Genomic DNA, 14,378 nt, shown 5'->3' with positions numbered 1-14,378 from the left:
TCTATATGACTGTTTTTGAGTAATTAGCTTTATTTAATAGGCAGGCTCTTTTTTTATTGTTGTTGTTACTTGTAAATCATGATTCTAACTTTCTGGAGCAAGGCCCTGCTTTCCCCACCCCACCACCCCCCCCTTTTTTTTTTTTAACAGATGTGTCTGTTTTCAGACAGTCTCTTTCCTTAGTGTCTCTTTTGGTTAAAAATATCATTTATTCTTATTCTTTATGGTACATTTTTATGAAATAACTTGTGTTTTTATAAACACGAATAAAGGCTTCTACTCAAATGGCAGTTTTAACTTCTGAATTTCTCTTAGTTACAGCCATTCTTCAAATCCGAGAGTGTAAATTGATTGATTGCTGTTGTAAACAGTTTTGATGTTAAGAGTACTTAGAGGTTGTAGCAACCTGACAGTTTTGTACCGTGATGTGATAGCTACAAGTCAGCACACCTGTGAAGACTTCTGTGTAGTTATTACTTCCTCCCAGTGCCATCTAGCCTTAAAAGCACATTCAGCCATGGTTTCTCTCTGCATTCAGAGTGGTAGTATGCCTCCACAGAACTTAAAAACAGAGAATCATTTCTCTTACAACACGTGGCACTGTTTCATGCACGTGTTTTAGTATTAAAATTATACCCTCTGGAGTAAGCCAAAGTAATTCGTTCTTCTTACTAAACCTGGTATAGAACAGGAGGACAAAGCTGTCAACTGCTGTCGGAGGACTCTTTAGTAAAAGAGAACAGATTAGATTAAATACTCTTATGATCTCAGCAGGTAGAAAAAAAAATCCTACTTCACTCAGTGCTGTGGCATAATATTAATGCATCCATTCTTCCAGAAACCAAGTCTGTCAGCCTACCCTGGGGATAGGGAAAAATCTTCAAAGTACTAGGGAAGATTGAGTAAAATGTAGGTACAAAGTGTTAATTGCTAAGTGATTTAGGCTTCTAGTGCATCCAGATCCCTCTCACTTTTGCTGTGCTCAAGGTATGAGCTCTGTAATGCTAGGATTGAAGCATGCGGTATGATTATAATCAGCATGTTGATGTGTAGCTGTAGAAGTTAAGGGTGCTAAAGACAGCACAGGCTTCTTATGTGAAGGTAGTATAGAAAAATGGTGGACGATTTAATCACAAACTTAACCAGATGCAAGTAAAATCATGAAGCGTGACTGGACTCATACTGCTGTCATCTAGGCTGTAAAATTTCTCTTCAAAAATGTGTTAAAGCATAGTATAAAAAGCTATGTAATTCTTTTTTAAAATGACTCCAAGTGATGTGTCCACAGCCCTTCTCTTTTACAATGTTTGTAATATTTAATGATCTTTGCAGTTTAGTTAGCATATCATTTCAAGGTTCAGTATGTCCAGTTTGAAATCTGAAGTGCAATGTTTTGTGCTCCTCCTTCAACATTTTAAATCCATTATGCTTCTGGAAATGACAGTCTTAGAGCTAAATACTGCATTTAAAATGGTGTGGCTGCTATCAAGGCAACTAAGTCAAGATTACTTTTCCCTGTGATATTAATTTCATCTCTTAAATTTGCCATTATTCTATTAATCCATTTTTGTTGTACTGTGGTACTGAACTTCTGAAGTGATTATCTACCAAAAAAACCCCAGATCAAAGTCCTTCTGGACTGTTCCTTTTTAAGCCAGTCTGTCATTCTGCAGATGTTAAACTTGGTTTCTGGATGCAGAAAAGATGTATAAAACTTTGGGAAGCAACATGACTGTATGCCCAGGCATTTCATCTCTCCCTGTAACAGTAGCTTCTCCCCTTACTTTTGAATGTATCAGATCCTTGTCATTTGAAAAACACTTCCCACCTAGATTTTTCAAAATACTAAACACTGCTTGACTAAGAGTATGCAGTTACTGTGTCATTAGCATGTCTCATCTGATATTTCGTCTATGAGGTGACTGCATGGATTGTGATTTCACAAAAATACTATAAATATATGGGACCCCCACTGAAGTGGTTATTCTACCTGTTTGCAGTACAGAATCCTGTTGCTATACTATTTTGTCTCTGAGGATTCTGCATGTGCTGTGGGAGCACCTGCCCCTGTCAAGGGTATCTCACATGGAGCAATGCTTATGAGCACTAAAAATATTCCTATTTCTTCATTAAATTCACTTTTTTAATAGTATCAATGTCTACCTGACTGTTGCTTCTGTCATCTGCTTAGTTTAGTACTTCCAGCTCTTTGGAATTTTAGTTTGCCATCAATAAAAGCACAAAAGTGAATACTTACAGCGCACAGCATTCATGTGTTTTGGTTTAAGAAAACTTAAGTTGGTAGTCTAATAATTTTTCAGATTATTAATTTTAGCGCTTCGTGTTGGTTTTTTTTTTTTGGTGATCCAGCAATATTTGCATGCAAAGGGGAAATCTGGTGATTTAGCTGTACTGTATTCTATGTAGTGCAGTCCATCACTTTGGCAAAAATGTTTTATGGGGAGTATATACTTTTTAATATTTTAGGTACATATCTCGGTTATCTCTCCTTGTGATTAATTAAAAGGAAGGATTTCCTTGCTAATTTTAAAATCATTAAATGTATTTATTAAAAAATTACAGCGTTTAAATTTGCGGAGGGAAAGAACATAGAACAACTTGCCTATATAACAACTATGCCGTTGTATGATACCTCCTGATAACAAACAGATTTTGGGGAGAATGGGTAATGAAACAGGACTCTAGTGCACATAATGTATGGTAAAGATTCAAAGTAATTATAGTTATTTTAACAAAGACTAGTTGATGTACCCTCTACATATTTCATATTTTCAGTAGGCTCTTACTGTCGAGGTGTCTGGGATGAGAGCTTTAGCTGGGAGATTTCAGACATTGAGTTTAGGATTCAGCTACCTACATATGGTGGTATGGTGCCACTGTTGTTGAAATGTACTAGCCCTAGGCAAGACAACTGTTATACTAGAGTAGCAGTTGGAAGTCAAGCAGAGTAATCTGCAGCACTTGAACACTGGTGGTTGGTGTCATTTTAGGTAACGGAGTTACTCTCCTTAGGGTGAATTTCAATTTGAAATCGATACTCAGATTTTCGTGCTTACATTTAGGTGTCTGCAGGTGAGATGGGCGTCTAAGCTCATGTTATAGCCAGGGGCATCTGATCGATACAGTCCAGAGAGCCTGTAGATCTTGTGTTGCATCTGCCTGTCTTGTGCAGATGTCTTGTTTCCTATGGCCCTTCAAATGGGGCCTGTGTGTGAGTACCTTGAATGAAGCTCAAGCTGCTGTTAACATTCCCAACAAGATCTTGACCAGAATGGAAGCTTTGACATAGTCTGCAGTGTTACATGTACCTAGGTCTTAACCTGAAACTTAATCATTTCCTTGCATGCTGATTTCCTTCTCTTCTAGCACACCAATGCAAAAATTAGTTTCCACACCAAAGATCTTCCCTTTTTTTAATGAATTAGGGCTCAGTTAACAAGCAGTTCAACTACTTTCTTCACATTTGTATGTATTCTGTGCAACCCATAAAAACATCTTTTATTTTCCTTTACTCAGGCTGTTGCCCTTAAAAATACCCAAAGAAAATCTGGCAGAGTATGTATATAAGTTTTCTGTTGGTTTAACCAGAACAAACAACATCCACCACCTGACATTAGTCAACAGTCGTGCTCTATGAAAGCTTCTTGCACAAATTGAGTGCTCTGGCAATCCTAAGCTATTAATCAAGGGATATTAGTCAAGCTGTATTTACATTCTAATCCTGCTTTCCATATCAGATTTATACTGATCAAGTAAGCCAGATTTTGGTGGAGTTTGCATGTGCATCTACTCAGAGTGCTGTTTCAGCAGCAGTAGATTTCAAATCTGTTCAAGACACACCTAATGGTCTAGAATTCCTGTTTGTTGTGAAGTATTTAGAGAGATTCAAATCCTTAGTCATCATGAACGTTTTTGTGACCTTTAAACTAGTACTCTTAGGTTAGTGCTTGGTGTGGTGTTATGACCAGTTCCGTTCTCTTGGAATGTATGTAAGGAATGATACCAGTTTTGTTGCTCCACACTACTGGCTCTGAGAGAGAAAAAAATGGTATTTTACTGTTTGTAGTTGGTACTCCACTGGCATGTCTGAGAAAGAGGGATGATTTGACAGTTGGTAAACACTGCTGGTGTCTTCCCAGTCTCCCATTTTAGAATCTCAGAATTAATTTCAGACTTCAGATGTGATTTTATCCCTCCCTTGCTAGTTAACAAATAGAAATGAAAATAAGTTTTACAAAATTGCCCTACAGATATATCAGCTTTTAATTGACATAAGCCTCCCATGTGAAAATGTAGCTTGCATGAATTCTTCTCTTCTCCTCCCACGTATAGTGTAAGACTACTTGGAAGCTCTGTTTACATCAAGACAAATGTGACTAAGGTAATTCTAGCAGCAGAATGCAAACAGATCTTGAAGAAATGAAAAAGGTTGGATGAAATGTTGGGCTTGTATGTTCAGCAGTAAAAGTTCAGGTCCAGTCTTTTAGTGGCTATTTTGTTTGTTTTTCTTTTTAAAAGTAGTGAGAATTTTCTTTTCTGCCTGACTGAAATTCATGAGTGTAGGAGGCAAAATGAAACTGAAAAAATTGCCAGTAAAGCATAGCTTCAGTATCTGAATTCTACTTAATATTTTCTCCTATAAAACTCCAAACGTGGCATGATAACATCATCGGTGTACCTTGTCTGTTATGGTACTGAGAGAAATTGGAGTCCCAGTTCCTGTGCAACAGCATATACTTGTGGTACACTTTCACCACCTTGAACCTCGACCTTGTAGAGAGAGATCTCTTTAGTCACAGTTTCTTTTGTTCTGCAGTTCTGTTATATTTATATTATCTTTAATTGGCTCCTGGAGCTGCTTCTTGTTCGCTGTGGCAGGCTTCTGCACAGCATTTACTTCATAGAAGCTTCTCTTATGCCCTTCACTTGTAGGGGACGTGGTGTCCATTTCCTGAGAAGGGAGTTGGAGGGGAAAGGATTTTCTTTGCTCCTATTGATAACTGTATATGCCCTGACTGTTTTCAAAGTGAGAAGAAAAACAAAGGGGATTTTAAGTAGTGACTGCTCGTTCGTCCATTTTTATTTTTCTATTTCAATTTGATTAGGCCTCAGAAATGAAGTACTCTGTATCTGAGCTGCTCTACATCTAGTGTATTAGTAGCAAATCTGAGAATGTATATGTGGACAAAGTAAGTTTTTGTTTTCAGATATCCAGCCTTGACTTTAAAGGAATTCAATTTCAGGGAAGGGATGGGAGAAACTACAAGATAAATTCAGATTTAGATGCTGCAACAAAAATGCTTTGGTATGTCTGGCCCTGACTTTCAAGTCCCTGCTGCAGAATAGGATTCAGAACCCTACATTAGGCTCTTAGATTGTTTTTTTTTTTTTATAGGGATAAAGGAGAATTACCGGTCTCTAAACAGCACCTAAAATACTGAGTGGACATACTGAGTGATGAGTGGCCTGAAGGTAGTTAGTAACAAAGACAGAATATTGGTGAAACCTAAAGCTTCCCCCCTTTCTTCTTGTAGGTATTTTGCTCAAGACTGTAAAGGAACATCTCTATTCACTTTGCTCCCTTATCTATAAACTGATTCTTGAAAGCAAGTATTTACTAATTTTCAAATAATAAAACTAAGCAGGAGTTTCTGGTTTAAGATGCAGCTGGAGGAGGAGGGGATGTTGACAGTCTGGAATTTAGATCACTCCCCCCAGAAACAGGAGACCGGTCAACTTCTTGTCGTTGGATCTCAATGAGTAAGAAATCTTAAGCAAAGGAGAATCAGCATATGCCTGCCTTCCCCTGCATCCTGAATTGATATGAAAGCTGTAATGTAATCCTGAAATTTTTCATATGAATTAGCTTATTTCCCTTTACTAACTGCTATATATTTGTTGCTTATACAGTGAAAATCTTTGGAGAGAAATAAATTCTACTTATTGTGGGGGTGGGGAATGTTACAATTTAAAGCATAATATTTGTATCCTTGTATTTACTTTGTTCCATGAAATAGAAAGGGGCAGGCCAAAGGAACATAATGCTTTCATTTGGAGGACCATGCCAATAATATTTGTTTTGAAAAGATATGAATTAATCTCTCATTTTTTTATTTTTCAGGATCAACAGATTGCATATGCTATTCAACTGTTGGCATTTCTGATCCAGTAACATCAGCTCTTCATATTATTGTAGGTGGGTGGTCACAGTTCACTGTTTTGTTATGAAAATTATTAAAATAGCCAAAAAAAGTAATTAATTTAGTTCTTCCTGTATGTTTGTGAAATATAATTTGAACATAATGGCTGAGTTGAAATACAAAGTTTTTGTCTGGGATTTAAGTCTCTGATTTGAAATACAGAATTGCTTTTTCTACTGTAATTCATTGTTTTCAAAGGATCATAAAGTTTTGAAATGTTATGTCTGTTGCTTAAGTTTTCATGTGTTCTGGCATGCTTTTGAAAATAGCAGTAAAATACAATAAGCAGTGTAAGTTGTTGGACTGTATATCTCCCTCTCTCTTAGAGAAAGCTGTGACAAGTGCATGTACTCTTGAATAGTAGTATTTTGTACTAGTTGCCCAGTTGTCGTGTGCAATTCAATGCTTCCATGCCAAGTTAGAAGTATGGCTTCTGCTTGACAGAATGGGGAATTAGCTGATAATTCCCCATTTTTACCATCTGTAAGTCATATATTTGAGGAGGAACTAGGGAGGAAAACAACTACTCTTCAGTCAATGCTTTTTGATATGTTGTCATCAGTAGGGATGCTGGCATCGCCACTTCTCAAAGTCCTCTAGTAATGGAGTCCGTGAACTGCACGGGGGCTGAAGGAGACAGCTTCACATATTCAGTGCGTTGTGATTTGTGATGTCCATCCTATCTTGCCACATACTGAAGAATCATAGTCGCCCAGTTCTTAATACTGAATTTGAAAAGTTGTGCAAGATAGTCTTTAGTTATAACGATGTTGCCTAAGCATAAAGGATAGAATTTCCAAGTGATGATTATTTCATTATCATTTGTTATTGAGTGCTTAACAGTTGCAGTTTTAGGAGCTCGTGTTGCAAAGGTTTACACATGTGGTTCTCTGTTACTAACCTACGGTTAAATCTGTTCAGCATATGTAGAGTTCGAGCGATTGGACTAGGATTAGAGAGAGATATGGACTTAGTATATCATAGTATTTTAGCTGGATTATTAAATGTGCATATATACACATGTATTTAGATTTTTAAGAGCATCTCTCACTTATGTAAAGGGTTCTTCACAGTAGTCCATGGTGGACGATAAGAGACAACAGGCATAAAATGAAACAGAATTAAAAAGAAAAAAAGAAAAAAAGAACCCAAACCAACCAAGCAAGCAAAGAAACAACTCCCCCCCTCAACCCACCACCACTCCAAAGCTTACATTATGAGGACATGAGAGAGGGTGTATACTCTCTGTTCTTAGGGATTTTCAGGACTTGACTGGGTAAATCCTGAGTAACCTGATCTGACCTCATAGCTGAACCTACTTTGGGAGGTTTGATGAGAAACCTCCTAAGGCCCCTTCCAGGTTGAATTATCCTCTGATAGTATGACATAAACAATTAGGTAGTATCTGGTAGATGTACAGATACTGCATTGATCTCTTCTATAACATCTCCTCCTACTGCTACCTGGTAAATGAGTGTAAATTCATTGTATTTTTAGCATACCGACCTTTCTTCTCACTTCGTGCTTAATGCTTTTTAAATATTAAATGAAGTGAGTATTAAAAAATTAATTTTCCCTTTCTGCATGTATAAGAAATATTTATGGATATATGACATATAAATATAATGACATAAATACAACATATATTTTTTATTTTAAAAAAATCTGTAACATTAAAGTTACTATTATGTTTGCAGCTGCAAACAAAATAACACTTAATAGAACCTTGCATTTCTGATCTTCATAGGTGACTGTCAGCCTTTGGATGTCTCTTCTATACATCATAACAACACGTTTTTGAAGTACTCTGTATCATTGCTGGGTTATGGTTTTTATGGAGATATATTAAAAGATAGTGAAAAGAAGCGGTGGATGGGTCCGATGAGATACGACTACTCAGGTAACTTGTGTAATTATTACATTCTTTTGTCAGCATGTAAACATATTGGAGCAGTTGGTGTGCTCTCTCCAAACCAAGCTTCTCGGAAGCTTTTAAACATAAGAGGCATACTGAACCTGATTTTAAACTCTTTGTGGTACCAAGTACATTGGATCACATTATGTAAAGCTCCCTAACTCGGGGGATAACACTAACAGTGTGCTCATTAAAGTTGTGTTGAATTTGACTATATAGCATGGTTAATTTATTAACTGATAGTTTAAGTATTTTATGACCTCTATAAAGAACTAAAAAGTTTATACTGAACTGTTATAAATTATGTTGGAAGCAACCCTAATTCAAATTTGTTTAATAAGCTTTTTTTATTAATAAAATTGCTAGTGCTGTTCTGGGTTGTTAATAGAAATGTGTTGCTGTATGTCACCTAGTGATAGCTGCCTAAAAAGTAATATCTTTTCAGTTAGAGAGAGGTAGGCACTCTCCTGTCTTGGACATTTGGCTGATGGAATGAATTGTTAATTTTGTCCTTCTTCCAGCACTGATTATAGAGGGAGCTGAGTGGTTTAGCCTAGTTAGCTAGTACTTGGACAAATCCTATGCTACTGGAAGGTATTTTTTGCTGCCTTTCATTTGTTTTGTGTTAGAAGAAGAAGATACAAAAGCAGAGTTTTAGTGTAGGCTAATTTTAAGATTCAGCAGTGATGTACAGCTCAAATTTTTAGTTGGCTCTTAAAGATGTCAAGCAAAGTAATGGCACTATTGGCAAATGTTAAAAAGTTGAAGGGGTTATTTCCTTGTCCTTTACAGTCTAAAACATCATAACACAGAGCTACGAGCTTGAGGAGAGCAACCGTTGTTTTGCAGTCCTTAGAGAAGGAACAATCAAGGGATACATGCAGACGTGTTCGCAATGTGGATTTATAATGACTTAATGCTGCTTAATACCTTTTTTATGTAGGCTTCAAGACTTTTCTTTCTCATCATTACTATGAAGGAACAGTTTCTTTTCAACCAGCAAAACACACACTGGGATCTCCACGAGATAAAGATAGCTGCAGAACAGGGTAGGCTAATGTTTATCTCTGGATATCTGACATGAACTATTTGAAAAGGCCTGTACATGAACAGAAGTGAAGAAATGTTGTCTTTAACATCAAAACATTTACTATGAAAGAGAGAAGCTTTTAAAAAAGTTTATTGACTCATTAAAGAGAACACCTCATTTTATCAGGTCAGTAAATAAAAATATAGTAAAATTTTGTTAGCTGGTCCCCTCCTCCCCCAATTTTAAATGAAGCAAAGTATAAGAGCACAGTACCCAGTTACAAATGCTGAGGGTATTATGCTGTGCTACTGCTAATAAATGAAAAGTCTGGATGCCTCATAGCTTCTACAAATGGAAACAATTACTCAAAAATTCTCAGATGTTCACATTGTAATTGGATCTAGCAATTTTAGCGATTATTGTAGTGCCATGACAACAGCTGGCATGCCTTGTCCTGAGGATAGCTCCTCTCAGGAAGCAGCTTATTTAGCCTTTTTTTATAGACTACTACTATGCTGTGTAAGTTCTGTGTGATATTCTTCGCTTGTTTCTTCAATCAGGGGGCCTACCTTAATCTCCCAGTGTTCCTTCCTTTCTCTTTGCTTTCACCTGCTTGAAGTTATGCACTAGTATTTATCATTCTTCTTCATATATGAATGTAGCTACCAGAGATATAGTAGTTGTGACAGCAGCAAACAACACAGTAGGATACAGAGGAGCCAGAAACTTTGGCCAGAAACTACGTGGAACTTGTTGAGACTGTGCAGTAATAATAGTGCTGCAGATCACAGTCTCTAGTACTAGCTGGAGCAACTATCCTGATGCATCAGGGCAGGGGAAGCTCCAGAGGGAGAAAGCTGTCATCCGGGTCTCAGTCAGGGAGTAAAGACTGCCTGATGCCTCACGGCGGATTTTATACATCCTGATAATTGCTGAAAGGCCAATAGGGCTGGGCACAAGCAATTCAGGAGAACCCTGGAGTGTGGTGATGACAGTGATCATGCAGGTGATTAACAGGCTGACTAGGAGGAATGCTCTGCTGGTCTTGTTACAGAAAAAGCAAGTGGGGGATGTGACAGTTGAGGGCAGTCTTGGCAGTGGTGATTTTGGGATTATAAAGTTTAAAATCCTGAGAGAAATAAGCAATACAAAAAGTAGAATTACAACCCTGAACTTTAGGAGAGCAGATTTTGGTTTATTCGTGAATCTTGGCAAGATTCCATGGGAGACTGCCATGGAGGACGAAGAGGCCCGTGAGAGTTGGTTGGTACCTCCTCAAAGCACATTCTGATACACAGAAACTTGATTAAGCATGATAGAAAACCAACATGGATGAGCAAGGATCTGAGAAGTAAAGAGAAGGTGGAAGTGGAATGGGTTACTTTGGAAGAACCAAACCTCAGGTGGAGTTGAAATCAGTGAGGGATGTGAAGGGTGTTACTTCTTAGGAAGGGATTATATAAGTATACCAATCACAAAAAAAAGGCTAAAGGAACTGTGGGCCTGCTGCTTAGTGGTATGGGGAACCGGCTGATAAAAAGTTACGGAGAAGGCTGGAAAATGAATCCTTTGCCCCAGTTTTCACCGATGTAGTCTGCCCCAAGCCTTATAGGTCCCCAAGCCTGTGGATGAGGGTGAAACAGTGGGTGTTACATACCTTGACTTTAGCAAGGCCTTTGGTACTGTTTCTTGTAGTATTCTTAAAACCAAGCTGATGAGGTGTGGACTAGATAAGTGGATAGATGGAAAACTGGCTAGACTACCTAGAAAGGTTGAGTACCAAGTCCAATAGGCAGCCAATTACTAATGGTGTACCTCGGGGATCAGTACTGGGGCTAACACTGTGCAACATCTTTATTAACTACTGGCAAGGTGGCAGAGAGTGCACTCTCAGCAGTTTTATAGATGATACCAGATTGGGAGGAGTGGTTTACATGTTGAAAGTCAGGGCTGCTATTCAGAGGGACCTTGGTGGGCTGAAGAAGTGGCTGATAGGAACCTCCTGAAGTTCAGGAGAGGCCAATGTCGTGTATCTGGGGTGGAATAGTCCCATGCAACAGTACTGACTGGGCACTGACTGGCTGGAAGGCAGCTCTGTCAAAAAGAATTTTGGGATCCTGGTGGACAACAGCTGTACCTGAGTCAGCAGTGTGTCCTTGCAGCAAGGGAGGCCAACTATATGTAGGGCTTTCTAAGCAAGAGTGAAGCCAACAGGTCAGGAGAAGTGATTCTTTCCCTGTACTCAGCGCTAGTGAAATGAAGAACTGGCTCCAGTATGTCAATGTCTTTCACTGTTACTGCAATTAAATATTGGAACAGGTTGCCCAGAGGTCTTGTGGACTCTACCCTTGCAGATGTTCAAAACTTGACTGAACAAGACACGGAACATCCTGATCCTATAAGACCTGCTTTGAGCAGAGGTTTGGACCACATCAGAGGTCCCTTCCAACCTATGTGATCTTATGGCTCTGTAACGCTGTTATTTCTGACATCCAGTAATCTTCAGCACAGTATTTAAGTACCTATACCACCTGCAGGGCTATCATGATTCATGCCATATCAGAGTTGTCGGTGCAGTGCTGCATCTTGCGGTGGGGGAAGGTCCTGTAATGATTGGGTAAAACAAAGACGTTAAACTGAATAATAGTTTTGTTTTAAGGAACTGAATGGTATTTTTGTTTTCAGATGTTACATTTGCAAGGAAAGTGAGCAACAGCTGGCAGAACAGCACAAGGAATGTGGATTAAAACGTAAAGGTAATTTGTCATAAAAAGTAAGATGGTGTAGTATTATACAAAATATTTTTCAGAATATATCAGTTCAAGTGTGTGTGTGTGTTTTGTTTTTTAAACATTGTGAGTTACTAGATAATCCATTGTTTCTTTAAGGAAAATACATGTAAATATGTGAAAAATATGTAAGGTGTCTCCTCCACGCAAACCTCAGAAAATTCCAAGAAAATTATACTTATTACTTGTATATTTCAATGTGTTGGGTTTCTTTTCTGTAAGAAAGATACATTCTGTGAGCTAGGACTCCGTTCTTTTTTGTGAGAAGGACTTAACTGATAAACTGTGAGGTAGTATAGAAGGAAGCAGTTCATTAAGATAACTTCTGGAATAGATCAGGATTAAAAATTTGTGTTTGTTAGCACAAAAGTCACCCATGTAAAGCCGTTTATTAAATAAATACGAGGCAGTGAACTTGGAAAACTAATAACCAATCTAGTGGACTTAAGTCTTTCTGTACAACACCTCACCAATACTCAGTGTAAATGATAAATGAGATTTTTCTCCTCTTTCTCAAGTTATGCTATCCTTATTCTCTCATTCCTCCCCCGTTCCAACTCCTGCGCACACTTCCATGAATTTTTTTTATGGGCATAACTTTTCCTTCCTTTTGTTAAAACAGCTGTTATATACTGGATTCTGCGCAGTCATCCTCCTAGTTGTATCTCTTTTATGTCTGAATACTGCATCCTAATGGGAGGCACTGATACAGATACGCTTGTGGCCTTGCTGGAGTAAGATATGCGGATTCAGTTGGCCGAGTTTTGCCTCTAGTCTCAGTTTGTCATCTTGGTTAAGCCCCTCTTAAACAGCAGGCAGCCTTCCAGTGGGTGCTTGCTTCTGCTTCCTTCTGCTTCTACTCTTTTTTTTTTTTTTTTTCCTTGTAGAGCCCAGTGCACAAAACCATCATTTTCTTGACACAAACATTGGTCCTTATGACCTAGATTATCCTATAATTACAGTTATTTTGCACAGTATCTGTGCCAGGTTCTAGCCGTTTGTTAGCAAAGAGTATCATCATACTATAGAGATTCATTGGTAGCATAAAGACTGTGTATAAATTTCTATGCCAACTTGAATTCCTGTTACACGTGCTTATATATAGTGCTTTCATCCCCACTACTGCTTTCAGATCTTTGATATAGTCAACAGATGGCCAGATTGGAGTATTTCTTGAGTTGTTTTAATTTATGCCCAGATTCAGCTAAAGAAATTGCTTTACAAAATATTTTTGTAGAAACTAAATCTGATAGTAGGTTTTTTGGTAAGAAAAAAATTTATCTTTTTGAGAAATAACTGTAGCTAGATATTGTCACCCTTTTTTCTTTTGTTTGTGGGGTTTTTTGTTTGGTAATTTTCTTAAATCTGCCATTTTGTTAGTTTTGATCCAGCAAAGGAGCAAAGGCAGAAGAAAGCTACAGGTTAATGAGCAATCAGGACTGCTTTAGCCAGCATTGCACAAGACATTAAGCAGCTGATGATGTAGGATATTGTTTACTTAAATCCATTTTACTTCTGGTAGCTGGCTTTCTTTGCAGTCCAGTCTCTTCTCCATGCAGCACTGTTAAGCAAACAATAACAATCAGCTACTCTTGATTTTAAATCGCCACCTCAGATAAGCTTTTTACTCAGCAGAGTGTGTTGGCTGACTCCTTCATTGTGCCCACTTGGTTTGTGTACAGTTAGATAAGTTTAGAGGGATGCTTGCATTGACTGTCACTGAACATATTTCTTTGTATTGTGCAGAAATCTGTGTGTGTGCTGAGTAAACTTTGAGTGTTGGTACTTTATGCTGATTTCAGCAACTTACAGAATATATATACGCAATAGACAGTTGAAGAGAGTGCCATTTATGCTCTCCCTGCTTATGATTGCTCTACTGTGTGAAAGATATTTTGGGTGAATAATTTGTGCTATTACAGTGATGCACCCTGCAGAATGGTTATGAAAACAGTTGGTCATTTAAAATGTGATAAATACCCTGACTTTGTTCTTACTTGAACAGTGAAACTTTTTTTTGAGTAACACGCTGAAATTTATACTGAATGGTACTTTTCCACCATGTGAAAAAATTACGGTTACATATATAAGCATTCTACCTTAAGTAATTTGAGACTTATTTATTACAGTGAGCATAGTTCAAAAGTTAACGCATATCTAGACACACTATAGACTAAATTATTAATGCTTCTCAGATAAACAACAGAAGCATTTATCAGTAAAGGGTGTTGTTTTCATTTTGTTGTTTGTATATCAGAAAATGCCTGGTTTTCTTGTAAATAAGCACTTGTATAGTTCTGGACACAGATGTTTCTAGTTCCAGTAGTTTCTTATGTTCTGTTCTGTTACCTTCATCTCAGAGCAGGGCCTCGTCATTTGCCTGCAGCCTGAACAAAGTCATTCTGTATAGTTTGACATTTAAG

At 37.8% G+C, this 14,378-nt stretch overlaps 1 protein-coding gene across 6 annotated transcripts in view; it reads left to right on the top strand.

The window, feature by feature from the left end:
• CERK (ceramide kinase) overlaps positions 1–14,378 on the top strand; it is a 43,568-nt gene that overhangs the window by 21,063 nt on the left and 8,127 nt on the right. For all 6 annotated transcript variants that reach the window (XM_087765194.1, XM_087765193.1, XM_087765195.1 and 3 more), the window contains 4 exons: positions 6,143–6,217; positions 7,969–8,121; positions 9,080–9,185; positions 11,852–11,922. In XM_087765194.1, the coding sequence (XP_087621320.1) occupies positions 6,143–6,217; positions 7,969–8,121; positions 9,080–9,185; positions 11,852–11,922 (405 nt within the window). The remainder of the gene's footprint in view (positions 1–6,142; positions 6,218–7,968; positions 8,122–9,079; positions 9,186–11,851; positions 11,923–14,378) is intronic.

The sequence above is a fragment of the Nipponia nippon genome, unplaced genomic scaffold (assembly GCF_047370975.1).
Source record: "Nipponia nippon isolate SJK-2023a ecotype South Korea unplaced genomic scaffold, ASM4737097v1 scaffold_3, whole genome shotgun sequence".
NCBI classification, from domain to species: Eukaryota; Metazoa; Chordata; class Aves; order Pelecaniformes; family Threskiornithidae; genus Nipponia; species Nipponia nippon.
This window is presented reverse-complemented; position numbering and strand designations above follow the sequence as displayed.